A 25,834-nucleotide genomic window follows, 5' to 3' on the forward strand; every position below is an offset into this window, starting at 1 on the left:
AAATGATTCCCAATGATCATTTGTGTTTTTCTGATTAAATTTGTCCAGCTGATTTGGCTCATAATTGTTTTCAGCTTTGTGAAATTGCCCCTTTAAAGTACCGAGTATAAATATTACTAGTCTGGACTTTATTCTGTTTACACATTACGAGTGTGATCATGTTCTGTGATCACTTCCTCTTTATCAGTCAAGATGCAGTCTAATATAGAATTCCCCGGTGGTGGATGCAACACTTACTGAGTTAGGAAATTATTATCTATAATATTTAGATATTCCAAGGATGTTTGAGTACTGGCAGCATGAGATTTCCAGCGTGTGTCACTCAAACTGAAGTCCACTATGATCATGCAGCTTTTCCCTCTGCATATTAAAAATAGGTGCAAAAGGAGACAGTAATCCTATTCCCTCATGTGATTGGGTAGTCTATAGAAGACACCAACTAATACCCCATCTTGTGCTTTATCTGTTAGGACATTGACCCTTACACATTTGAAATCATTTTCTTCTGAATGATCAATGACTTGGAAACAAGGTAATGCCATTTTTGAGAAAGAGTGCCACTACCTTTCCTCTTTTGCCCACTCAGTTCTTTCTAAGAGGTTATAACCATTGATTGTCACATTCCAATCTTACAACCCCTTCCATCAGGTTTCAGTAACACCAACTAGATTGAATTTATGCTCATACTGTGCCCTGGAATCTAAGAAAGATAAATCTCCCTGTGTATTCTACACTGCTGTTTTTAACATGAGTGTGTCACATTATAGCAGCTCTCCCACATGCAGGTTTAATTCAGTAAGCCAAACAAGCACATTTTAGAGAATAACTTTTTTTAATACTTGCTTAAATAGCTAGAAAAAATACTGATTTTGCTATTTAGCTACTGTGAAGGTGTTTCTTTTGTGAAAATTACAACCTTCTGTCCTTTGATGTTAATGGTACATGGTAGTGGCTGCAGCATTGGGGAATTAGATTTTTCTCATTTTTTTTTCTATTTGGATCTGGTGTCATGCTGATTTTCATACTGGCTGGAATTACTTCATATTTAGTATTTATAAAAGTTGTTATTTTGTGAATATTTTCAATATAGTTGCTCCTTATTTCACATCCTATTTCATCTGTGGAGTAACTTTCTAGGCTTTACAGAGTGAATAAATTCCGCTCACGATCAGGAGAAAAAAATGCACATTGACATTTTCTGGCCTTCAATTTACAGGTACATGTGATTGAAAAGAGTCTAACTTATCTCCTTTGTGTGTTGCAGGTAATCAGACATTAACTTGTCTTACTTTGTTGTTATAGTTCATTTGAAAAGTTGACGTCTAATAAGGTATCTGATTTGACCTGTGCTATGACTCAACTTTTATCTTTCTTAGTATTTAGATGCATCAGCACCCTGGTCAATTGCCTGTGAGTGGTGACACAGAACTTGTTTTGGATCTCCTCTCACATTCTTATTTTCTTCATTGCTTCTGCTTACAGTTGCCGTGGGCACATTGTTTAGTTACTGCAGTCATGTTATATGAAAATCAGAGCAACAGTATGGGCTGGATATCTGGTTCTAACCTTGCTGCTAATGTTTATCCCCCCTCTTGCTTCAATACAAAAATGAAAATTATGCTGTATTTACATTTGAGCTGATTGTCAGGTTCTAATACAACAGGGCCCCAAACCCAGTCCTGATTTAAGTAACATTTTTTTCAAAATGGGGAAAAGCTTTCAGTCACTTCCATAATGTTTATGTATTACATAAAGACAAAATTGCTCACACCACAGTTTATTGGGCTCTACAGTTCATCCTCAAATTGCTGGTCTAAGTGTTTTAAAAACCAAATATTTTCTAATAGATCCCCTATTCCTGGGTCTGTGCTTCTGTGAATTATTGGGGTCTGAGTGCACCAAACAGTAGCTAATATTACCCTATACAGAGTGTCATGCAACCAGAATAACAAATATGTTCTGCAACTACATGTCTCTTTATTTTTCAAAAATTTTACATAACTACTTCCACATTTCCATAAAATTTCCAATTTTGCACAGAGAGAACAATTCACATTTTTACCAAGCGCCTTCCCCAACCCTTTTAGTGTACTATATTTATCTTCATGCTCCTGTTTAAGTGTATCTACAGTTATTGATAAAAACATACGGGATGTATGTATGAGAAGAAGTTCTATTATACTTTACAGGAAAATTTAATATCTATGTATCTTTTATTAAAGTACTTGTCTATAGCATGTGAAACAAAACTATCCTGTAGTATCTTAATTCCTTCATGTGAGCTGTTTGTCTCCTCTGAAGTGTGTGTGTGTGTGTGTGTGTGTGTGTGTGTGTGTGTGTGTGTGTGTGTGTGTGTGTGTAATGATATTATTAGGTCTGAATAACTTGACATTTTGCTAGCAATTTTGTTCCATTTCCAAAATGGGAGGTGAGCAGAATCATGTGATGGCCACTTTGCTACCTTAACATTATTATCCAGCTATAAATGAGTTGGCCTTGTTCTAAAGTAACTTACTCACTAATTGCTCCCCTCAAAACCTGGCATAATAATGGGTACATCATATACCAACAAGTTACATATTAGTACAGCAATTCAAGAGCTACAGTTTCTAAATGGCTGTGTACTGGAGTGGCTTTATGGCACTAGCTGTGATCTTGCTCCCAGAAGAATTGTACTGAAGCATGTCCCATCGTGGAGGATGTAGCACTGGACATGAGTGTTGGAAGTTGGTCAGGTAACCCAAATTCTTCAGCCTTCCATCAGTCTTCTAAACATTCCTGTGGAAATGCTGTGATTTCCAATTTCTGCTGGACATGTCTATGTCATAAATGCTGTTTCACAAACACTTCTGTGAATTTTTATTTGCTACTTGCATTTTCTCCAGCTCTTGTAAGGGACATCTGGCAATAGTCCTGAGAATATTACCTTCAGATTGGCTGTCATGACATTTTAATATCAGTTAAAGCTTTTCACATTTATAATGAAGCTTTGCTGGGTGAAGCTTAATAAGCCTAGAGACATCTTTTATTCTACTAATAAAATAGTATATACAAAAGCAGCTGAAGTAACAAAAAAAGCATAACATGTTTGGTCAGCAAACAAATTTCTTTTACAACAGAGTATTTTGAATTTCTACATTTCATCTCCAGCCATCAATGGTTGTAAGAACAATCCTGCTGTTCCTAGAATACATACCAGAATAAAAACCCAAAGAAAAATGCGATCAATTACCATGGCAACATACTTCCAATCATCCTGAATCTGAAAAATATAAACACAGGCAAATAAAACATGAAGCAGGCATGTTCTGATAAAGGTAAAGTTTACTGATCAGTAAATGGGTTGGTAATATCAGAACTCTTTTCTGTGTTCAGCAAAAATGTACATGGGAGCTCTTCCATGTACAGAATGTTTCTTCTTTCATATGAACACAACTTCCAACCTGGCTTTTGAGGTAGCAGAAATTCATCCATCTGTAGTAAGGCCAAAAAACAGTGCAGAATTAACTACTATCTCTTCGTCCTCCCCCATTGGTTTGATTCATTATGGCTGAAACTTGCTTTGCATGAGTTGCAGAAGCTATCTTTCTAAATTAATCCCCAACTTTGTAACACTATTCTAAGATAATAGAACTGTCCCTTTCACTAAACACACAGGGGGACATATGGCCCCTCTTCTGTGGGCACAGAAATTTGAAGGTGAAAGAGACTCTATAGAGGGAGCATTTTCAAAAGTCACTTGGGCACCTAGGAACCTAAGTCCCATTGAAACGCACCATTCCTGTTAAGAGGTAAGTGCATGGGCAGATGCAACTTAATTCATATATTGATGACTTTAAAAACTTATCCTGACACTTCTTACAGTTTTTAATACTGTATTAGAAAGCGAGATGCTTATGTATAATGTAAAAACTTTTCTCCTTCATATACCAAGACTGGAAAAAATACTTTCCAGCAGGAGTGGTTTTACATTGATTATAACAAGAAATAAAATGATAAATGGCTTTTAAATAGTGCATAACTTTAAGTTAATGTTGGAAATAAATATTAAATAAGTATCCTAAGTAAAGCTAAGCTTAATAAATTTCAATCTTTACTTCAACTTTCCTAGATGAACACAGCATACGTGCATACTTCATTCTTGAATGCTATTATGAAAATGAGAACAATGCATTTTACTTTTGATGTAGAAAATATATTTTTCTAGAAAAGAACCATAATTCTTAAAGCTGAGGGAGACCAAAAGAGCATACAGAACACACCGGTCCTGAATAAGGCCCAGATTCAACAAAATACATAGGCCCAAACTTCATTTAAGCAGATGCTCGAGTGCTTTGCTGAACATGACCTGCAAGTGGTAAAGATAATGTTAGAGTGGCTGCATATGAGTTACTTGTATCTGCTCACTGTATGACTGAGAAGTAGTAATAACTATCAGAAGCTCCCCTGGCTTATTGAAAGAGAAAAACTGTGTGAATTTAACACTTGAGAAAAATGCCAAATTGAGAGCCCTGAACTTCACTATTCTGTATTTATCCACAGAAGGAGTTCAGCATGAGTATTATTATCAGGGAAAGCCCAGAGGTGAAAGTAAGCCAGTACAGTCTGGGAGCCCCATGCACTTTAAATCCCCACCGGAGCTCTGGCAGCCAGGCTCGGGCGGGGATTTAAAGGGGCCAGAATTCCAGCCACTGCTGGGAGCCCCGGGCCCTTTAAAGCGCCACTTGAGCCCTACTGCCGGAACTCCAGCAGCACTTTAAAGGGTCTAGGGCTTCCCGCAGCCGCCCGAGCTCCAGCCCCTTAAAATCCTTGCCTGAGCCCTGCCACTGCTACCACAGCAGCAGCAGGGCTCCCTGCAGTGTCCAGAGCACTGGATCCTTGCTCCAGCAGCCGGGCTCAGGTGGGGATTTAAAGGGTCAGGGGCTCCAGCTACTGCAGAGAGCCCCGGGCCCTATTAAAGTGCTGCCCGAGCCCTGCTGCCAGAACTCCAGCTACCCCAGGAGTGGCAAGGCTTCAGCGGTACTTTAAAGGGCCTGAGGATCCCTGCAGTGGCAGGAGCACCAGGCTCTTTAAATCTCCACCCGAGCCCAGCTGCTGGAGCCCCGGGACAGCAGCGGCTGGGCTCCAGCAGTGATTTAAAGGGCCTGGGGTTCCTTTCAGTGGCCAGAGCCCCGGGCCCTTTAAATCACCGATGGAGCCCTGCCACCCCAGAGTGGCAGCTGCAGGGGTCCCGCAGTGGTTTAAAGGGCCCAGAGCTCTGCGGTGGCTGGATCCCTAGGCTCTTTAATTCACCTCTGAGCCCCAGGGCGCCCAACTACCTCTGCAGCTGGTAGCTCGGGGTGATTTAAAGGCCCTGGGGCTTCCAGCCACAGCCAGAGCCCCAGGGCCTTTAAATATTGAAAGCCCCACCTCTTCTGATTGAGGCCACGCCTCTTCCAGTTGAGGCCACGCCCCCACAGAGGACTCCAGCGTACGGGTAAATCCTTTAAGTTACTTTCACCCCTGGGAAAGCCTCACTACTTCTGTGAGCCAGGGAAGTAAATATGCATTTTATGGCAGCGGTGACTTGCCTAAGGGCACACACTGAGCTAACTGTGGTGCTAGGATTTCCCAAGCTCTCATTCTGACTGCAAATCTTTTGCTTGTTCCTACCCCCCACAAAAGAGTTAATGTACTAGATTCCACTTTAGAAGATGGGTTAGCATTGGCAGTAAAAGGAGTTCAGTGCAACACCATGTTTCCCCAATATGAATTTCAATCCACTGGTTCATTCATGGCCCCATACACCTACAGTGTAAACAATGTGGGTTTTTTGTATCAAGAAATTGTGAATTGTTCAGCAATGTTTTTATGAAAGGCATCTGGGATGTTTACTCCTACAAACAAACAAAAAACACACTCCAACACTCATGGTAAATAGTGCCTGTAGCCTCAGTAATTAATGCTGAAAATTGTTCTTACCTCTTTAGCTTCATTCTGCATTTTCATATTCTCTGCAATGTATTTGACACTTTCAATGGCATCTCTCATTTCTGGTGACAAAACTGAAAATGAAAGCAGAGCATCTACCGAGTCATAGCTTGTACTCCTTGTAAGATTGCCACTGAAGTCAGAAAACTTTATTCGTTGATACTGACAACAGCTGCATGTTATATCTTGACATATGAAGCCATCTTTGCAGCATTTGGTTTCAGAGCTGCTGAAGCAATTTAAGTCTGAGAGCTCAGCACTGTAAAGTGGCTTTGGCTTCTGATTATTCTCTTCATCACTGGCAGGCCTGGTCATAAACATGATCTTGGGAAGTAAGTTCAAGAAAATGGTCTTCACCCACTCAGGCATCGTGTGTGTCTTGGGTGTTCTATAGTGTACATTAAGTACAAACACAGTAATGACAATGGAAAGAGTTACAAATATCATGGTGAAGAGGAGGTATTCTCCAATAAGTGGGATCACCAAAGAGGTAGAAGGGATGGTCTCTGTGATCACTAGGAGAAATACAGTTAAGGATAAAAGGACTGATATGCATAGTGTCACCTTCTCACCACAGTCTGAAGGCAAGTAGAACACCAAGACAGTTAAGAAAGAAATCAACAGACATGGGATAATCATGTTGATGGTATAAAATAAAGGCAGGCGCCTAATATAAAGAGAATAGGTGATATCTGGATATATCTCTTCACAACAGTTGTACTTAATGTCATGTTTATATCCAGGAGCTTTAATAATTGCCCATTCTCCACTCTCCCAGTAGTCTTTGAGGTTCATTGTAGAGCCAATTAAAACTAAGTCAATTTTAGCTTTATCGTAAGACCAGGAACCAAACTTCATGGTGCAGTTTTGGTAGTCAAATGGAAAGTAGGTTACATCTATTTTACATGAACTTTTAAAAATAGCTGGAGGTATCCAGGTCACTTCTCCTGTGTATTTCAATAAGGCCTTTGTCTTGTCATCAACTTGGAAGTCCCCAACTGCACTGCAGAAATAAACCAGGATGGAAAAAAAAAGATAGGCAGTTCAACTAATTAAATTACTTTCATATAATAAGAGGTTAAGAACATAGGTATACTTATATACAGTGACTCTGGATTCAGGCACTGGAAGTCAGCAAATGCACACTTCAGCATTCCAGCAGTAATGTTAGCTGTGCTGAATTGCATGTGTAGTACTAGCTCCATGGCTGGCGTAAATAAGAGTGGTTCCACTGACATCAGTGGAGCTACATGGACTTACAACTGCTGAAGATTGAAATAATAGTATTTTCTGCTCCTGTAACCTGGCTAAATGTGATCCATACCCAAGGCACCAAACATGAGTTCATTTGTGTCAGAACAAAGTGATGGACAAGCTGATCTTTCTTACTGTACCTGGTCCACTCTCTCTTCTCTCCATCCCCATAGTAGCTTGCAGTATCGCTCCTCTATGAAAGAAGGAATTCAGGGCTCCTGCTGCAGCTTGTCACTGTGAATGCATGGATCAGAGCAGGGCCATCTCCCCACCCTGTTCACAGTCACAATTTCAGCTGTTGTCTACATGGAAAAGTAAGACTGGGGAAGCATTTTTAGCTATTTATGTGATTAGCAAACTGCAGAAGAGAAGGAGCCAGCATCACATGACCAGCCAGCTCTTCATGGACCTACCAGCACGTGCTCTACAGACCACAGTTTGGGAACTCCTGTATTGGAGAGTACTTCAAGTATGTTTCACTGAGGCCAGCTTCCTTATATAGTGTATAGTCAACGTATCACCTCAGTAATACACTTGGTCTCCTGTTGACTCGTTGGAAGCAAAAGTCCAAGGAGTGTACCTAGGAGGGGCTTTTATATAGTTATACTTAATGCTGTGTTGATGTCAGATGGGTAGCAATTTTAACTGCAAAAATGTCTGGATCTAGTAGTCCCTTTCAATGAAAGGTCAGAATTACTGGAGACTTTTTCATTTGTAAATGAGAGAAAAGTTGTGTAGCAGAACTGTGTACTCCTTCTTACTGCCAGCCTTGCATATTGCGCAGAAAACATTTATAGAAAGAGTGGGAAGCAGAAGGAGCACAGGGATGCAGAGTCTGAAGTTTCCTGTCTTTCTCATATTAAAATGTGTGTGTTTTGAATTTTTAATACTTATTTGCTCAACAGACTCCAAAAGTATTGATGTTCAAAAGAAGCAGTGATTGGGGAGAGTTCTACCACTAGAGAAGTAACAGTTTGCAATACATACCATAGTCGGTGTGTGTTAGTACCTGGGTTTGATCAAAATCTTAGGTCTTTTGTAATATTCATGTGAATATTCAATTTTTTTTAAATTAATGATACAAAACCAAAACAAATTAAGAGTAAAGGCACTTGATATGGCAGATTCTTACTTGTTATATAAGACAATGTCTGGCTTCCAGATCCTGTCAGATGGGACTCGAATAAACTCAGCACCTCCATATTCCTCTGGATTCCACTTAAGTTTGTAATCATTCCAGATCTAAACATGGAAGAAACCAAAGTGCATTAGAATTACAAAAAGACCCACCTGAAATTATGGACTACTGCCTATTCTTTCCATTAAAACAAATTGCTGTAATGTCACTTTTATAAAGTTGGTGTTTGTTTTTTCAGAAGCTCTAATGACTAGATGTATCCCCTTTTAAGAACATGCTATTTATTTGTACTCATTAGCACATGAATACTATTAGCACACGTGCCAAGTGCTGTATACACACGAGAGAATCTCCTGTCCCAAAGAGAATACATTTTAAATAGACGAAACAGACCAAGGGTGACATGGGAAACAGACACAATTAGGTGAAGTGACTTGACCAAAGTCACACAGCAGGTCAGTTGCAGAGCTAGGAATACATCTCAGGTCTCCTGATACCCAGTCCCAGTTCCCTTTACACTAGACCAGGCTGTCTCCTCTTCCTCTCAGCCCCCAATTATATTAGAATGTGATCGCCCCTGATATTTTCATGCTATGATCCCAACTCATAAGGTAAAGCAATCTTACAATATCTCTAGAGCAACCAGAGAGATTTCTGAGATTGTAAACTACTTCCCTGCGAGATCCCTCCAGCTAAGGCAGCACAGGAGGGTAGGGCTTGGTTAATGCTTGAATAGGAGAAATCAAAGGAATGCCTAAGTACTATAAGAAACAGTGATGATAATTCAATAGGTGACACAGTTCCCTCTGAGTCACAATATGGATGAAGTAATATCTTCTATTGGACCAACTTCTGTTGGTGAGAGAGAAACTTTTAAGTTTACACAGAGCTCTTCTTCATCTCTGGGAAGCTAAGGCTATGTCTACACTGCACTTTCGTTGGTAAAACTTTTGGCAGTCGGCGCTGTGAAAAAAAACATACCCATGACCGACAAAAGTTTTACCAGTGAAAAGTGACGGTGTGGACACTGCTTTGTTGGCGGGAGAGTGTCTCCCATGGACAAAGTTACTGTTCCTCATTGGGTGTGGTTTTATTTTGTTGTCAGGAGAGCTCTCTTCTGCCAACAAAGAGCGGCTACCCTGTGTACCTTATAGCAGCACAGCAGTGCGCAGTGTAGACACAGTCAAGTTATGTACCTTGCAGCGGTGTGCCACCATAAGGTCTCCTGTGTAGCCACTCTATGCCAGCAGGAGAGAGCTCTCCTGCTGGCATAATTAAACCACCGCCAACAAGCAGCGATAGTTCTGTCAATGGGGGATGCTTTCCTGCCAACATAGCACTGTCCACGCCAGAACTTCTGTCGGTGAAACTTATGTCAGTCAGGGGCGTTTTTTATTCACATCCCTGAGTGACATAAGTTTTACCAACAAAAGTGCTAGTGTAGATATAGTCTGAGTAAGTTTCTCAGAGCTGAAGAAGAGCTCTGTGTAAGCTGAAAAGCTTGTCTTTCTCACCAAAGGAAGTGGTCCAATAAAAGATATTACCTCACCCACCTTTTGTCTCCAATATCCTGGGACCAACATGGCTATTGCAACACTGCATACTGCATACTGAGTCAGTACTGAACAAATAATCCAGCATATTTTAAGGAGAATGGCAGGTACCATTGTTTTGGTGAGACTCAAAAACTAAAATCTTTGCCAATTTGGTCATTAAAATGCCATGGTTCTTTTTCAGAGTCAGGGTGTTAATGCCGTTGTCTGGGACCAGCTGTTGTATAGGTAATTACATTGTATCTACATGAAGTTCCCTGTAGCCGGTGTAATTACTCTCCACAAGATGAGCTTCACAGAGTTTCCTTGGCCTCCTGTGCTGATCCAGTGGGTTTTAACCACGGGAGGCTCCATAATTATTCAATGCAAATAAATAGCCTACCACTAGGTGTCAGCAATGGATTAAGGTAAGTGTGGCCAACCCAGATCTCTACACCAAAGCTTCATAGTACCCTACCGGGCCAGCATCTCTGATGCTGTGATCTTTCCTTTTCTTAAATGCAAGTCAAATCAATACAAATGCTGGCTAGAAAGAATGTTCCAGTATCGTTGAGCATTGGCTTATTTAAGTTTTTGTTTACTAATACTGAGGCATTTTGGTGTTGTGCTGTTTTCATGACTGGAGGGACATTTATTTACTTTTCATAATAGTTACACTTACATAGTAGAAACAGTTTGTATTTAGCAAAATGTTTACCATTTTCTTCCTCTGTTCCTCCCAAAATATTCCTAGGCCAGTTTATGTAGCTGGTGTTCCTTGCTTTTGACCTAAATATTCCTGTTTACAAATCTTTAATGTTGGCAATTTACATTTTTAATTAATGAGATTGAATGGAAATATGGGGATTCAGGATGACCTAATAGTTAGAGTCCTAGCATGGGGCCTAATGGTTACAGGGAAGAACCCAGTGTAGTTGAATGGCTAGAGCATGGAATCAGCAGCTCTGGATTCTGTTTTTTGACTTGCTATGGGACCTTCTCAAAATCATTTACCTTTTTTGTTCAGTTCACCCAATTATAATTTTGCAATAATAATGCTTTCCCACCTATCTACAGTGCTGTGAGATGTCTGGATGAAAAGTGCTATATAAATATAATGTGCAATGTCACTTTTATACTAGTTAGCTAGATGCTGATGCTAATGAACATTACGCAAACCCTGCTCAGTAGAACATATTGCTTCTCAAATTGTGGGTGAAGGACGCAACAAGAAACCTCACATATTGACATTAAAAGAAAAATTAACCAAGCTGCTATTATCAGTGCTGGGATTATATTTACTTACATGTTTCAGCCACAAGTTGGTCTCCATTATCTGGTTCACTTCATCCTGAAAAACACAGCCATGTTGAAAAAGGAGTGGGCCTTTTTTTGGGCTAATCCTGTAACACTTACTAGGTTAAGAAAGAAGCCAGTACTCACCACCTTCACTAGCTGGGACATGGACACCTCAAACTGAATGATGGCAGGGTCTGACACGTTCTCCACTGGTCTGATAAACTGATTGTAGTTGGCAAACAAGGCTGCAAACAGCCTGTGCTCTGCTTCTGAACAACTGCAACCTGAAAAGAGATCATGTTGGCTTTGGATTTTGAAACAACCCACGAACCTTCATGCAGCCAAACGCTGTTTCCTTTGAAAATTAAATAACCAGCCATTAAATCTGCCTGATGTTAATTTGGCATTCATTTAAGGTTAAAATAGAAGAATAAAATATAATGGGAGATGGAGATTTTCATATGTCTCCGCAAGTGGAGTTTAAAGGATAATTTAATAACATCATAGAAACTGGAGCTGAAAAAGCCCTTTTCCCTGGTTCACCTTGTCCCTCAACATTACAAAAAGGAGTTGGGGTTGAGTGGGGTCAGAGGAAAAAAAATTCGTACAAACTTAGGCCCATGAGGAGCTAAAACTACATTTTCTAATATGACCAGTTCCTGGGAAATTTTACTGTCCCAGGAGACTGAGGCTCATTATAGGATGGTTGCAATGATGCTACAGCTTGTTCATTATAAATAAGGAAACAAGGATTAAAAATTGATTCACCATTTCAAAGGGAGCTCATTCTCTTTGCAATTGTCTCTTTTTGATGCTGGTTTTGCTATCTGTGGTTCCTTATGGCTATAAACTAAGGTCTCAAAGCACAACTGGGAATCTTCTGTCCCCTAAACTATGCGTCCATTCTCATAGGCAACAGATAAACACAGTGGGAGGCAGACCCTGCCTGGAATTTAGTGGCCTTGTCTTAAAGAGACTCTCTACTGGTACTTGGATGTGATATGCCCAAATCCTTTCATTTAAAAAATTAGATCTCTTCTCCATTTATGGATAATTTTATATTTCAACATGGCTGGTGAGACAAACTAACAGTTAGGACTAAATTCTGCTTTCAGCAACACTTGTGTAAATCTGGAATCGCTACACAGTCTGTCGATCTTTTAAAATATGACAGTATGACTGAATATAGATTTACAGGCAGTTGCTAGGATATGTTTAAGGTTTTTTTCCCCCAGTCATACTAAATTAGTATTATCCAGCAAACAGAAGGGAAGCAGAAATACCATATGCACAATAACTGATCTATAAAGTTTCCCAAACAAAATATCTACCTTCTGACCTATCCTAGAAGTTCTGCTGACATCTAGCCTGAGAATGGCACAATGTCAAACCACATACAGTTAAACATCCCCACTCTCTATTCATTTGGAAGGCTATTTTTTTCAAGGGTAGTAAAGTCATTCAAATCAACAGATTAAAATAGATAGCTTTATATTTTCCTATTTCTGGAAAATTAACTTTTTAGCCAGTAGATTTGCTCTAATCATTTAGTGATATCTGACCTATAATTATTAGCAAGTCAAGATTCCTCTGGATTAAATATGCCTGAGTCCTTTATGTAGGTGTGTTTTAAGATTCATATTCAGCCTTTTGCCAGCTCCTTCCCAAATGCCGTTGACTAATTTACATTTCCACAACAAGTGAATTAAATCTCTGTGTTTACCACACATCCAGCATCCATCACATTGTAGACAATAACTACATATATATAAATCAGTGTTTCAAAATTCTGGTTAAAGTTGCTGTCATCCCAGAACACCAGTAACAGCAAGAAGGAGATCTTTGCTCTGCAGAGATAAGGTGCACTGTTCAGAGCCACCTTTAAGGCTATCTCAAGCAGCTGTTTGGCATCACCTTTCTGCTGATGCCCCAGCACTTGAGAGCACATATCCACTGTGAGCTAAACCTTAAAACCGTATTGAAGTTTTTCAGCTCTTTGATTAACATTTAAATGGCTTTGTGGGAGCATGGAACCCGTTTGGCATGCCAAATCAGGGCTGCTACTTGTCACGAGTTCATACGGCAAGATTTAAAAATTGTTGAACCAAAGAAGCTGGGATTCATACGAATCCTGCAGCATGCCACTTATTAGCGCTGAACCTAAGTCCAGACCAATTAGAAGCAATTGTACAAAGCCACATCCCATCCTTCTCCTACCCCCTCCTTTTAAAAAAAAGTCAAGGGCCACTCACCTTTAAAGAAAAAGAAAGCAGCAGCTAGAAATAGCGTGAATGTGCTCCCCATGGCGTTACGAATTACTGCTCATCAACAGAGACTGCTGGCGACAAGCTCAGCTGCTAGGATTGCACAAGCATGGGAAATACAGACAGCTCCAATCTTCCAATGTATAAAATCCTTGTATAAGGCAGACGGAAGGACCCTGGAGAACAGTTCTGCATCCCATTAGCAACGCTGTGCTGCCCTTTTTTCAGCTGTTCATATTGTGATGAACAGAGAGCGCTGGAAAGACAAAATAAATCGTAGACAAAATAGATGTAGTTACTGTAGGCAAGTAATCGTCGATTCATAGGGCAACAAGGGTAGGCAAGAAGCCATTAGTGGATGCATAAATGAGCCCAGTAATTGGATAATGCTAAGAGTTTTTCCAATCGTCTCCTGTACAGGAGATGAATCTTTATGCCAAGCCAATAGAACAGGTTTAATTAATAAAAATCTTATAACTGAACTGTGCTGAAATAGATATTGACATTAGAGACACTCAAATTAGCAGTAAACTGAGCCCAAGAGACCGAAACTGCAAAAGGTGGGTGAGGTAAGATTTTTTATTGAACCAGCTTCTGTGGGTGCAAGAGACAAGCTTTCAAGCTTACACAAAACTCTTGTTCAGCTGCACAGTTAATTAATGGACACAGGTAAAAATTTGTACCTGTTTGAGGCTTTGTAGTGAGGAGAGTCCCAATCCTGCAGGCATGTTTGGAAGTATTTACTTCTTCATCCTGACTTTGCATTTCATCTACTTTAGCTTCACTTTCAGCTTACTGATGGGGGTGCTCTGTGAAGGCAGTAGTAGACTTGCTCCCCTACTTTGAAATCAATGGGACTACTCACAGTAGGAAGATTAAGCAAATGCATAAGTGTTTGCAAGATTGGGGCCCAGAGACTGACATAAGGTACAGTAACCACAGTTAGGCCAATAGCTCAAGTTTAAGGTTAAACTAGTTTGGGTTTAACAGCACTGAAATCTCCTGAGAACAGCTGTGCTTGCAAGAATCCTGCCATCTTGGGTCAGGAAAATCAAATGTTGGTACCAAATTCAAAAGAGAAGGGAAGGATGCAGCAATTCCAGACTGATTCCTCTGAAACCAGACATTGAGGGAGAGGGATTGGGTTTGAGGTTCTGGCTGAGGCCCAGCTCTAGCAAAGATAGTGGCTTGAAAGCTCACTGGCGCCTCTCCTTGGAATTTAAAAAGAGACTGTTGCAAATTCCTATGGGCATCAAATGTTCTGATTTATTAAAAATTGCCAGGGTTTTTCTTTGTATGCAGTGTTGTAACAGCTGTGTTGGTCCCAGGATATTAGAGAGACAAGGTGGGTGAGGTAATGTCTTTTATTGGATCAGCTTCTGTTCATGAGAAAGACAAGCTTTCAAGCTTACATCGAGCTCTTCTTCAGGTCTGGGAAACTAACGAAGAACATGACAGCTAAATAGAAGGTGGAACAGATTGTTTGGCGTAAGTAGTTACCAAATATTTCAAGGGACAATTCAAGGTGAAGTGGTCCGTTAACACCCCTCCAGTCATAGGGAGGAAATGAAGGGAGGTGGAAAGCAGCTGGGGCGGATGATGTTTAAGGGCTTGTTTGTGGAGAGCTTTACTTTTTAATTTCAGGAATAATTCTCAGGCCTAGGATCTTGCTCCAGCAAAGAACTCTCTCTCCAGGCAGAGAGGGGAGCACACCAATGGATTGCCTTCCTCGTGACTGTCAGCTCTCCTCACTGCGGGGTGGGGGAGGGGGTGGAGATGGGGATGGGGGTGGGGGTGGGGGTGGAGGTTCTTACCATAGCTTTTTCCCCTGCATGACTTTCTCAGCTGGTTCTTTAAATTTGACTGAGCCACGCAGCTGCCACTCTAATGACTGTAGTTAGTAGTTGGCTGTATCGCCCTCTCTTCCAGCTGGTAAATACCTGTTCTGTTTCTTCTTTTCTGACATCCCTAATTTCCATGGACATCAGTGCTTTTTTCTTTAATCATAGGCCAGTGATGGTCAAAGAAGCTAATCTATAGGGGCCAAAGCAATTTTTCAATGAAGATCTTGCTTTGCAAAGGTAAAAGTAATGCTGAGTGATACTGAGAAGAATTTGTGGAGTAACTGTGTGCTGGACACATAAGAGAGGGCAGCAGAGACAGAGAGAGGGTAAGGAAAGAATCAAAATTCAGTCCCCCACTGCCTGTTAGGCAATGGCAGGAGGGCAGTCCAAAGGGAAGTAAGTGAGGCCCAGCCCAGCTGGTGTTAACCTCCTTCCTATTTAGGGAACCACAAAACCATATTAACAGTGAGCATCTGGAGAATGGTAGGGAAGAGCAGGATGGTCTTGTGTCGCAGTCCAGTGGAATGACACGAGAGACCTGGGTCAATTCCCAGCTCTGTCACAGACTCCCTGTGTGACCTGGGAAAAGTACCTGTTAGGGTTCCCTCCTCACTCTGAACTCTGGGGTACTGGTGTGGGGACCAGAGCAGAGTCAGAGGGGAATCCTCTGTGGTTTAAATCTTTTTATTTACCCTGTAAAGTTACCTTCCATCCTGATTTTGCAGGTGTGATTCTTTTACTTTAAAAAAAAATAAAATTCTTTTAAGAATCTGATTGATTTTCAGTGTCCTAAAAAAACAGGAGTTTGGTCTATGCTTGCGTTGTAATCAATTGGTTAGTATATTATTCTCAAGCTTTCCCAGGAAAGCGGGTGAAGGGGCTTGAGGGAATATTTTGGTGAAACAGGGACTCCCAGTGACCTTTGTTCCTGAATTTTTGGCTAAATCACTTGGTGGTGGCAGCAATACTGTCCAAGGACAAGGAAAGGATTTGTGCCTTGGGGAAGTTTTTAACCTAAGCTGGTAGAAATAAGCTTAGGGGGTCTTTCATGTAGGTCCCCACATCGGTACTGCAGAGTTCAGAGTGGGGAAGGAACCCTGACAGTTTCAATTTCCCATCTGTAACTGGGACAAACAATGCTTCCCTCACAAGGGTGGTGGGGAGACCTTCTTTGTGTTTGAAGTGCTTGGATGCAGGGGTGGTGGCCATGTTAGTACCTAGACCAGGGGTAGGCAACCTTTCCGAAGTGGTGTGCCGAGTCTTCATTTATTCACTCTGATTTAAGATTTTGCATGCCAGTAATTCATTTTAATGTTTTTAGAAGGTCTCTTTCGATAAGTCTATAATATATAACTAAACTATTGTTGTATGTAAAGTAAATAAGGTTTTAAAAATGTTTAAGAAGCTTCATTTAAAATTAAAGTAAAATGCAGAGCCCCCTGGATCGGTGGCCAGGACCCGGGCAGTGTGAGTGCCACTGAAAATCAGCTCATGTGCTGCCTTTGGCATGCGTGCCGTAGGTTGCCTACCCCTGACCTAGACTGACAAGAGTGTATTGAGCCACAGAGTGTAACCCCAAATGGAACCGGAAATGAGATGGCAATTCCATGATTTCCTGCTGAGACGGGCATTAATAGTGACAGATGTTCCCCAGTGGGGCCCACAGATAGTAGACTCGTTGCCAACTCTCATGATATTGTGGTGACAGTTTGCCTAGCGCTGAAGCCAGTTGGACCATAAAGGGAGAAGTTCCAGCTGTCTACCAAATTTGAGCCTTGCCTGAGGGAAAACTAGTTGGTTAGTTGTCCCATTTGCCTGTGTCACAGGGATGAGTAACCAATCAGAGCTGCTTCAGGCATAGCTCCCTCCCCATAGCAACCGAAAGTCATTCACATAGGAAGGGAGGAGGGCGAAGGAGCCCAACAGCTCAGGACAGCTCTGTTCCATCCTCCCTCTTCCCCTCCTGTGAGAAATGGCTCCGTTTGTTCCCTGCTTCCTGCTCTGCTGTGAGCAATGAGTCATTCTGCTCCCCCTCCCCTCTGCAACACCTGGCTTGGAAAGACACAGAAGGGGTAAAGGGGTGGTGGTGAAGAGCCCCTGGAGCTGCCCCACTTAGCCTGGAAGTGAGAGATGGGGCTCTGTTGCAGCCCCTTACACTGGGAGGGGGGTGAAGAACATCAGGAGAAGCAGAGGTTAGACTTGGTGGGCAGTGAATTGTTGTGAGGACAGGACAGTATTGATTTGGAAGTTTGGGGCAGCATTAATTGCTGGGCAGGGGACAGGAGATGTGGCAGTGAGAGCTCCTGTAGCAGGGGCCAAAATCCTCTTACTCGATACATATGGTAGAGTAGGGGGCATGAACTATCACTCAGAGATGCAGGGGTTGCGAAGGGAGAGTTCAAAAATCAAGAGTGACCAAAAAATACAATATAATCCTTTTTTAAAAAGTCATGATTTTGGGGGGCCAATCTCATGAAATTTTTTTGGGGGGTGGGATACTCAGGATTTTTCATCTCTTGAGTTTTGCAATTTTGAGAAGTCCATATTCTGACCTCAGTTACATTGAAGTCAGTGTCTTTATTCCATATTTACACACGTATCTGAGAACAGAATTTGGCCCACTAGAATTATACCAGGCATGTATTTGACCCAATGAGCCTGTGTTAGATCATATTTCCAGGATAAATTGAAAAATTGATTGGAGATAAAGCTGTGTAGAAGGAATTCTTAAAATAATCCAGAAATATAAGGCCAGTGTCTGAGATGCCTTATGCACCTAAAGAAAAGCCTAAAACATGTTAAGAATTGTAGATTTGTGGGGCAGAGGAGACTTTTCTCAAAGAGATACCACACCTCCCCGGAGCACTGTGACTTTCTCTTTAGTGGGTTGTGACAATTCACCCTGGAATGAATCTCAATTCCTACCAATGAAGTTTACGAATAAACATCTCTGAGACCTCCCAAAGATTCTCCAACAAAGACAGGGAAGGTCTCTTTACATGCCTGATTTGTCCCTAAAGTAAAAGCCAAGCAGAGGAAAAAAAATCCTTCTAAATCATCATCTTACATACATTATAATGAAACAAAAAAAAGGGTAGATGGCCCATTTAAGAACTCTCTTTCCAGGTCACTTTTAAGGTATTGAGAATCCTAACTGCCCTGCAAAGTACCATACTGATTTGCAGAAAAGTAAATTGGAATGGAAATGCTCATAATGAGTTAAGTATTTTGAGGGATTATTGAAACTGGCTTTTCATTCTATGTGGATTTTAGAAAAGGCTATTTGTAGAGGCAAGATGGATCAGTGGGTAGGGTAGGGTAGGGCCTAGCCTGGGACTCAGGAGATTGTGATTCAATTTCCTTGCTGTACCACTGACTTCCTGTATGACTCTGGCTAAGTCACCCTATGCAGTAAGACAATTAGGCTGCCTAAAGAAGTGGGGACTGAAAACACTGCAATGGTGATGTATGCTGATGAAAGCCACCAAGATTTTATTTGAAGGTGTGTGTCTATATTGCAAAAAAAACAAACCCCACAGCACCATGTCTCAGAGCCCAGGTCAGTTTACTTAGGCTCATGGGGCTTAAGCTGTGGGACTAAAACTAGCAGTGCAGATACTCGGGCCCAGGCTCTGAGATCCTCCTCCCCTCCCCTGGTTCTAGAGTCCAGCCCAAGCCCAAACATCTGCACTGCCATTTTTAGGCCTGCAGCCCAAGCCTTGTGAGCTCAAATCAGCTCACCGGGCCAGCATCAGCTATGCTGCGGGTCTTTTATTGCAGTGTAGATATACACCAGTGGTTTTCAAACTGGGGTTCATGAACCCCTGGGGGTTCACGAAATGTTACAGGGGGTTCTCAGGAAAAACTTCCCTTATGGTGGACAGAGCAGTCCCTAGGAACCCCGGACAGCAGGAAGCCAGCAGCCCAGAGCCCCTGGACTGCCAAGAGCTACACAGATCAAAGCAAGCATATCTATCACACTGAGGAGATTTAAACTGCAAGACCCCTTATAAGAAATGGAAAGGGAGGTGGATATTTTATTCTATTTTTAAAATTAAATAGGCAGCTAGCATTGTTTTTAAAATTATTATAAAGAACAAGTTTAAGCTTTGTTGTACCATGCGTTGTTTGCCTGGACTGCTCAAGACCTGAATGCTTGTGTAGGAGGAACTCTTTGAGCTGGCTTTTTAAATACCTTCATGCTGTTTCACATCTGATGCTCCTTAATGAAACTTAGCAGTCTTGTCTTATAACAGGCTTATTCAAAGTGATACAAAGTACGAAAGTGAGATTTTGGAAATGTTGCTGTTTTCATAATGGAATAAAAATACTGCAATAAATAATAAATAATAATAAATAGTGTATAATAAGCATGTCATAAAAACAAATTTTATCTTTCCAAGGTCACTGCTTTTATAATTTATACTCAGGTGAAGGAGAAAATCCCTGGAAACATTCATTTTTAGGAGGGGGTTCGCGAGACTTGACATTTCAATGAAAGGGGTTCACAGGTTGTTAAAGTTTGGGAACCACTGATATACACCCAAATTGCTATCTTGCTGGTTTACTGCTGCCAAATGTCAAGGAATCCTTTCTCTATGCTCTCAGAATGGAGTTTATTTACTCTGCTTATCTGTCTCGGAGCATCATTCAATCCATCCTAGACACACGCTCTTCTGATAATTTGTATAATTCTATTAGGCTGGAGGAAATGGGCCATATGTCCCTTTGATTTTTCAGTAGGATCTCAGCCTTTTTAGTCCTGCAGCTTAACTCTTTGTGGATGTGTTTATTTCTCAGCCTTTCTAGGATTTTCTGACTAGGCTTTTCTCCCCACCCTCCTTCCTCTTCGTTTTCATTAATGAGCAGCTTCTGCACTATGAACAAATAAATTATAGCAGCTAGACGAGCTAAAGCTTCAAAGCTCAGATCTGAATCCAGATTCCTCCAAAGCTCAAGAGGTTTTTGTCTAATAGCAACTACAAACCATTCTAAACTTCAGATGTTTTGCCTTAATTTGGCTTGTTGTTGTTGCAAATTCTCAGTGATATTTGTATTCCAAGGCAAGATCTTCTTCCTGATCCACCTGCTGGAGCTCATGATGAAATCAGCTGGATCAGTGATAAGGTTATTTTCATGGCATCAGATGGTGATGTGATATAAACATGTGATTATGACAACTGCAGGACTATGTAGAAGAAGGTTTTGTGCAGACAGGGGAAAAGCTCCTCCAACCAGGAATATCTGCAGTAACAGAAGCTGCAGTTATACAGAACTGCACGGCATTTGCTCTTCATAACATAGTGTTTTATAAAAATGCTTCTCGAAATGAAGTCCTATCCAGCTCCGATTACGAGGCAGGGGGAAAGGGATTCTCCGCACCATGATATTGGTGCTACCCCTGCAACAAGCCAACATTCAGCTGTTGTCCACTGCTCTTGCTTGTCCTGCTTGTTTGCCTTTTGCCACCACAGTCCCAGACAAATTGATCAGGAGCTGTGTCATGTGTGCAGCATCTCATAAAAATGTTACATGTGATTTCCTAACAGGGGCCCTTGGACCAGTCCTGGTCAATCCAGGCTGAAGTAGCTCTGAAAAGAAAAGGGAACAGTCTCCAAGTCTCTTGGGCAGGGACTTTCCCCACTAGGATGGGAGCATGGACTGGTTGAAAATTTTCTATTGAAACTGTTTTTTAACAGAATTTTTGACTGAACACATTTTTGTGAGAGGTGTCTGCTTTCCATGTAAAATGTCTGTATTTAATTGAAAAAATAACCCCCAGAAAAACCGAGTCCAACCCATAGAGAAGAATGGGAGCATGAGGCACTGTGGTGCCAGTTTAAATCAGATTATTTCAATTGTCAGTGGAAATATTTTGATTTTTGATGAAAAGTCAACATTTTCCATTAAAAATTAAAATTAAATTTTTTATTGACACTTTCCATGGGGGAGCGAGGGAGGAAATATTTTCTGACCAGCTCTAATGGGAATAGCTAGGAGCATTGCCTAACATTCTTTTATAACAGCCTGCTTAAAACTTGGCCAGACCTTAACTGTTTGGGCTGAAATTTTCTGTGCTAGGTCTTATCACAAGCTGAATTACTTCTGAAAGTTTCAGCAAAAATGGGTCAGCCATTACTGAGAATAAGATTAGGGGAAAGTACATTGTTTTGTCCATGATAAAAAATTCTTATGGCTGTTAAATTGAGAATCTCTAGTGCCTTCATTTTTTGGAGCAGGGAAGTCATCTGGTGCCAAAGATATATTTTGTGCCATCCCTGTGAAAATCCACCAAAATCTAGCCAAATTACAAACCTCTGTGAATTTGCAGTTTGCACATGCTCAGTAGTGACTGTTAGTTGACTTTTAAATTTGCTGAAGATTTTACCTGCCCTGAGCATGCTCCAGCTCAGGCCTTAGGGGGACTGACCAGGCCTTTTCCGGCAACTGCTAGCTGGGAGTGAGGGCTGTGGTGGTTCCAAGCGCCAGAATTGAGAGCAAAGAGACTCTCCTGCCCTCTCAGTGACCCACCCCTATGTTGGCACCCAGCAGCACGGCGGGAAAGGAGGAAGCAGTCTGATGTGGAGGCAGAGAGGTGAGGACCGGTGTGTGTTGCGTGTGAGCAGAGACAAGCGTAGGCAGAGCTGGTGGTAGGCGTAAACAGACTAAGCAATTGCTTAGGGCCCTGAGCCCCAACCCGTTACTTATGTGTTGGTGGGGGAGAAGGCAAAAATATTCCTACTTAGGGCACCCGGTGGGCTAGCACTGGCACTAGCTTTAGGGGCAGTGGGATAGCGCACATAGAGACTGGCTGTAGACTGCAGGGGCAGGGCAATGGTATAGACAGGCTGTGCAGGGGTGATGGGATCAGATGGGGAACATATTTGCTATGGTGCCTGTTGCTGTTCTGAGGTTTCATGCTGTGTGTCCTGGTGTATGCTGGGGGAGGCTGGAGCTGGATTCTGCAGGAAAGGCACCCTAGTTTCCGTGCCCTTCTAGAGGGCAGACTGGAGAGTCTGAGCCAGCTCTAGTGTGACATCCCTTGTGTTGTTTGTTTTTTATACTAAACTAATTTGATTTTATTCTGCTCTTAAGCTGTCAAGGCCAGATCCCTGGGTCTAGTCAGGCTTTGTTGGGGGGTCTTCTTCTCTGCTGCCCTATTAGGGTATAGCTCTCTCTCCCCTTTACACTGCCAGAGTGGTGCAAAACAGATGGAGTCTGTCCAGTTCTTAATTTGTAATGAAAGAGGTGCTGGGACTCAAGCAATTTTTTTTACATTCATAACTGGTGCAGCAAGCCTAGAGGTGCTGGAGCTATGAACTGCCAAGCCCTGTCATAACTTAAGCCCTGAGTCTGTCCCTAGATCTCCATTGCACTGCAGAATTTTTACTGAAAACATTTCACTGCATTAGAGAGAATGTAAGGGGAGAAACTGGAGGTTTTGGCTGCTGGGTAGGGGACAGTTCGGGCTTTTGGGACCCAAAAAAGCACGGAAAGTGGTTTGGGATTGTGGGATAAGAAGATTAGCTGAATGTTTTGCTAAAATGGTTGAAAGAATTTGATAGTTAATATTGGCATTTATACTGTCATTGTTAGGTTTCAGCATTAGCCCCTATTGAGATGGTTGGGGACAGTTGACAATTCACAGCTTTTGGTTTGGGTTGCCAGCGGAACTAGGCAAACATCATGGCATCTGGTTACACTCATAAGGTTTTCCACAACCATAAGGGCTAGAATAACATTTTTTATATGAAAGCTTGGATTGTAGAGCACAGTTCTGTGAAAACCCTGCAGCTGCAGAATCCTGGAGTACAGGGAGACCTGCCTGTCTTACTGTAGGTATGCATTCTCTCCAGGTGGTGTAAGCAGGCCTGACCCTTTCACAAATTGTCCTGACCACAAATTGTCACAAGGACATGGCCACAACATCTCCTGTTGGGAAACCTGAGGTACCACCACAATCAGAAAAAGGAGAACATTGCAATTCTTATTGAATATAGCTGCCTTCATGCTGCTTCTCTACACCGCTCACAGTGGTTTCCTGAAAGTATATTATTTAGTAGGTTGCATGCAATGGGGTAATTGGTTTTTGATACAGAAACCAAGTCTGGTAAAGCTAATGGTGTCTTTATCTGTGAATTATCTACTAGGTTTAAACTTTTACAGTGGATACATAGAACAATGAACACCTCAGGAATGGAGGTTGTTTGTAACTCTATCTCTGAAATGTTTGTAACTTGAACAAAACATTATGGTGGTTCTTTCAAAAGTTTACAGCTGAACATTGCCTTAATACAGCTTTGAAACTCTTCCATGCGAAAGGAAAATGCTGCTTTCCCTTTATTTTTTAGTAGTTTACGTTTAACACTGTACTGTACTGTATTTGCTCTGTTTTTTTCTTTTGGTCTCTGCTGCTGCCTGATTGTGTACTTCTGGTTCCAAATGAGGTGCGTGGTTGAATGGTCAGTTCATAACTCTGAAGTTCTACTGTACTCTGTTAAGCTCAAATAGAAACAACAGTTTAGAGCTTCTCCTATGGAAACACTGATGCACCTTAGTGATTTGTTTCAGTGGTGTTGCTTACTGGTGCTCAAGTGACTACATATGATATTGACAGATGAAGCTGAGACTGCTCCAGCACAAAAAAATGCAGTTCTCCTGCAGCAGGGAGAGTAACAGCTAATAAAGACAGTAGGTGGTAAGTCCTATCCTGTAGTAGGAGAATCAGGCCCCCAAATCTCCAGTCCCAACGACATGTTTATGTACTTTCTCAGCTATTTTCTGAGGATTGCATTGTAAAATACCTTAATCCACACTCATGCCCCAAAATAATTTACTCCAGTAAAACAGGATGGTCAATCTGGATTGATTCTTCTTTGCTGTTTCTTCCCCATTTTAGCACTGCTCTCCTTTCCATAGATGGAACTTGCAGTCCAACCTCTCGAGTCACCATTTGCCTCTGCTCCTTATACAGTTCCCTGTTGAGCTTCAGATTCGTGGTGCTGTAAATCAATTTCCCTTTTCTGAGTTATAAAGGCTACTGGAATGTTTTGGAAGTAAGGCTATTTAAAGGAGAGTTTTTCACATTTTATTTAGATTTCACCAATGAATAGAGTGTATAAATATGTTTATAATATATTGATTTGGGCTCCATAAACCAAACACAGAGTTTTGATGCATTTTAAGGAAATAAATCCATAGCAATTGTTTCTCTTGAAACAGCAAAATTGTGAAGTGTGAACTGCAGGATCTTATGGAAACACGTCTTTCCCAAGGTGGCATAATTTTAATAATTTTAATAATGATCCTGGTGCACTCTGAGGAAAACTGGCAAGTTGTAGAAATAAATAAATTTCTCTATAAAATGTTTAAACATATTGAAATAAGAGCCAATATTTCATCAAAAGTAATGAAATTAAAAAAGAAAAGAATATCTTCTAGAAAATTCCTAACATCATGATAACACAGCAGGCCAAATTCTGCACTCAGTTCACCAGTGTATATCCAGAGTAATGCAACTGACTTCATTGGTATCGCTTTGGATTTACACCAGTGGAACTGGGAGCAGAATCAGGTTCAGCATCCGTGTAAGCATTTTATAGTTTTAAATGAGAGTTAAGGGCTCGCAGCAGCAGAGTGGTTTTGAAAAAGTGGCTGGAGAAATAGCCCAACAGTCCCAAGGACACAAACAAAGATGAATATCCAGAGAAACAGTCTGTCCACTACCATGGCAACATACTTCCAATCTTCAATGACCTGGAAGAAAAAGCCAGTTAAAGATTCATAGCAGTTTACCATGTTCATCTCCATCTCTTTTGTTGGTGCTCAATATATGTAGTTTGTGTGTGAAAATAAGAGAAAATAAATCTTAAGGTTCAGGATCACCACAGGAGTCAGGAAGGAATTTTCCGTCATATACAGTCCTGGACAGTTGGTGAATAACACTAGATATAATTTACACCTTGCTCTGAAGCATCAAGTATTGATCACTACTGAATGCTTGGTGCCAGACTGGATAGACCGTCAGCATAATCCAGTAAGCTCCTGTGTGTGAATTTTAATTTGCTGATACTGTTCATCCCAATTAACAGGAATGAACAATACTTACTGCTTTTAAGAAAAGAACTCCGTAGTTGATCTTGATTCTCAGTATGCAAGTGTTTTAATACATGTTAGCACTGCTGGTTGTACTCAAATCCCTGTCCAGTGTGGATGAGATCCTGGACCCACCAAAGTCACAATGGGAGGTGTGCCATTGACTTTAATGAGGCCAGGATTTTACATGGGAACTCTTCCTCTTAACGACTTTACAGTACTTCCCAATTGACTCGTGCCTTGTACTAGACTATTACATATTTTCCCCCTCAATGCACACGTGTACCTCCCATTGCCGCTAATGGGTGTTACATGCTTCTGAGAAGAGAATATACTGTAAGTACATGAACAATCATTATCAGACCATGAAATTAATGGAAAAAGCAGAGATTAGAATTCTGAATCTAGAAAACAATGGTTTGTAACTAGGCACTTTAA

General features: G+C 41.3%; 2 protein-coding genes across 2 annotated transcripts in view; both read right to left on the reverse strand.

The window, feature by feature from the left end:
* Nucleotides 1-237: 237 nt before the first annotated feature.
* On the reverse strand, nt 238-13,530 carry CHRNA3 (cholinergic receptor nicotinic alpha 3 subunit). The gene is made up of 6 exons (XM_030578897.1): nt 13,446-13,530; nt 11,338-11,477; nt 11,201-11,245; nt 8,357-8,466; nt 5,962-6,973; nt 238-3,262 (listed from the first exon to the last, which is right to left on the reverse strand). Exons 1-6 carry the CDS (start codon nt 13,495-13,497, stop codon nt 3,134-3,136), a joined length of 1,488 nt encoding a protein of 495 aa, XP_030434757.1. The 5' UTR covers nt 13,498-13,530; the 3' UTR covers nt 238-3,133.
* Nucleotides 13,531-24,916: 11,386 nt separating this feature from the next.
* CHRNB4 (cholinergic receptor nicotinic beta 4 subunit) overlaps nt 24,917-25,834 on the reverse strand; it is a 28,702-nt gene continuing 27,784 nt past the window's right edge. The window contains exon 6 of the mRNA XM_030577874.1: nt 24,917-25,057. Within this exon, the coding sequence (XP_030433734.1) occupies nt 24,917-25,057 (141 nt within the window). The remainder of the gene's footprint in view (nt 25,058-25,834) is intronic.

This window comes from Gopherus evgoodei, chromosome 10 (assembly GCF_007399415.2).
Source record: "Gopherus evgoodei ecotype Sinaloan lineage chromosome 10, rGopEvg1_v1.p, whole genome shotgun sequence".
NCBI classification, from domain to species: Eukaryota; Metazoa; Chordata; order Testudines; family Testudinidae; genus Gopherus; species Gopherus evgoodei.

Coding starts and splice junctions, on each gene's coding strand:
- CHRNA3 (XM_030578897.1), bottom strand. CDS start 13,497: ATGGGGAGCACATTCACGCTATTTCTAGCTGCTGCTTTCTTTTTCTTT. Junction 8,467..11,200: donor CCAACTTGTGGCTGAAACAT/GTAAGTAAATAT, acceptor TTCCATGTTTAG/ATCTGGAATGATTACAAACT. Junction 3,263..5,961: donor TGCAGAATGAAGCTAAAGAG/GTAAGAACAATT, acceptor TATATTTTTCAG/ATTCAGGATGATTGGAAGTA.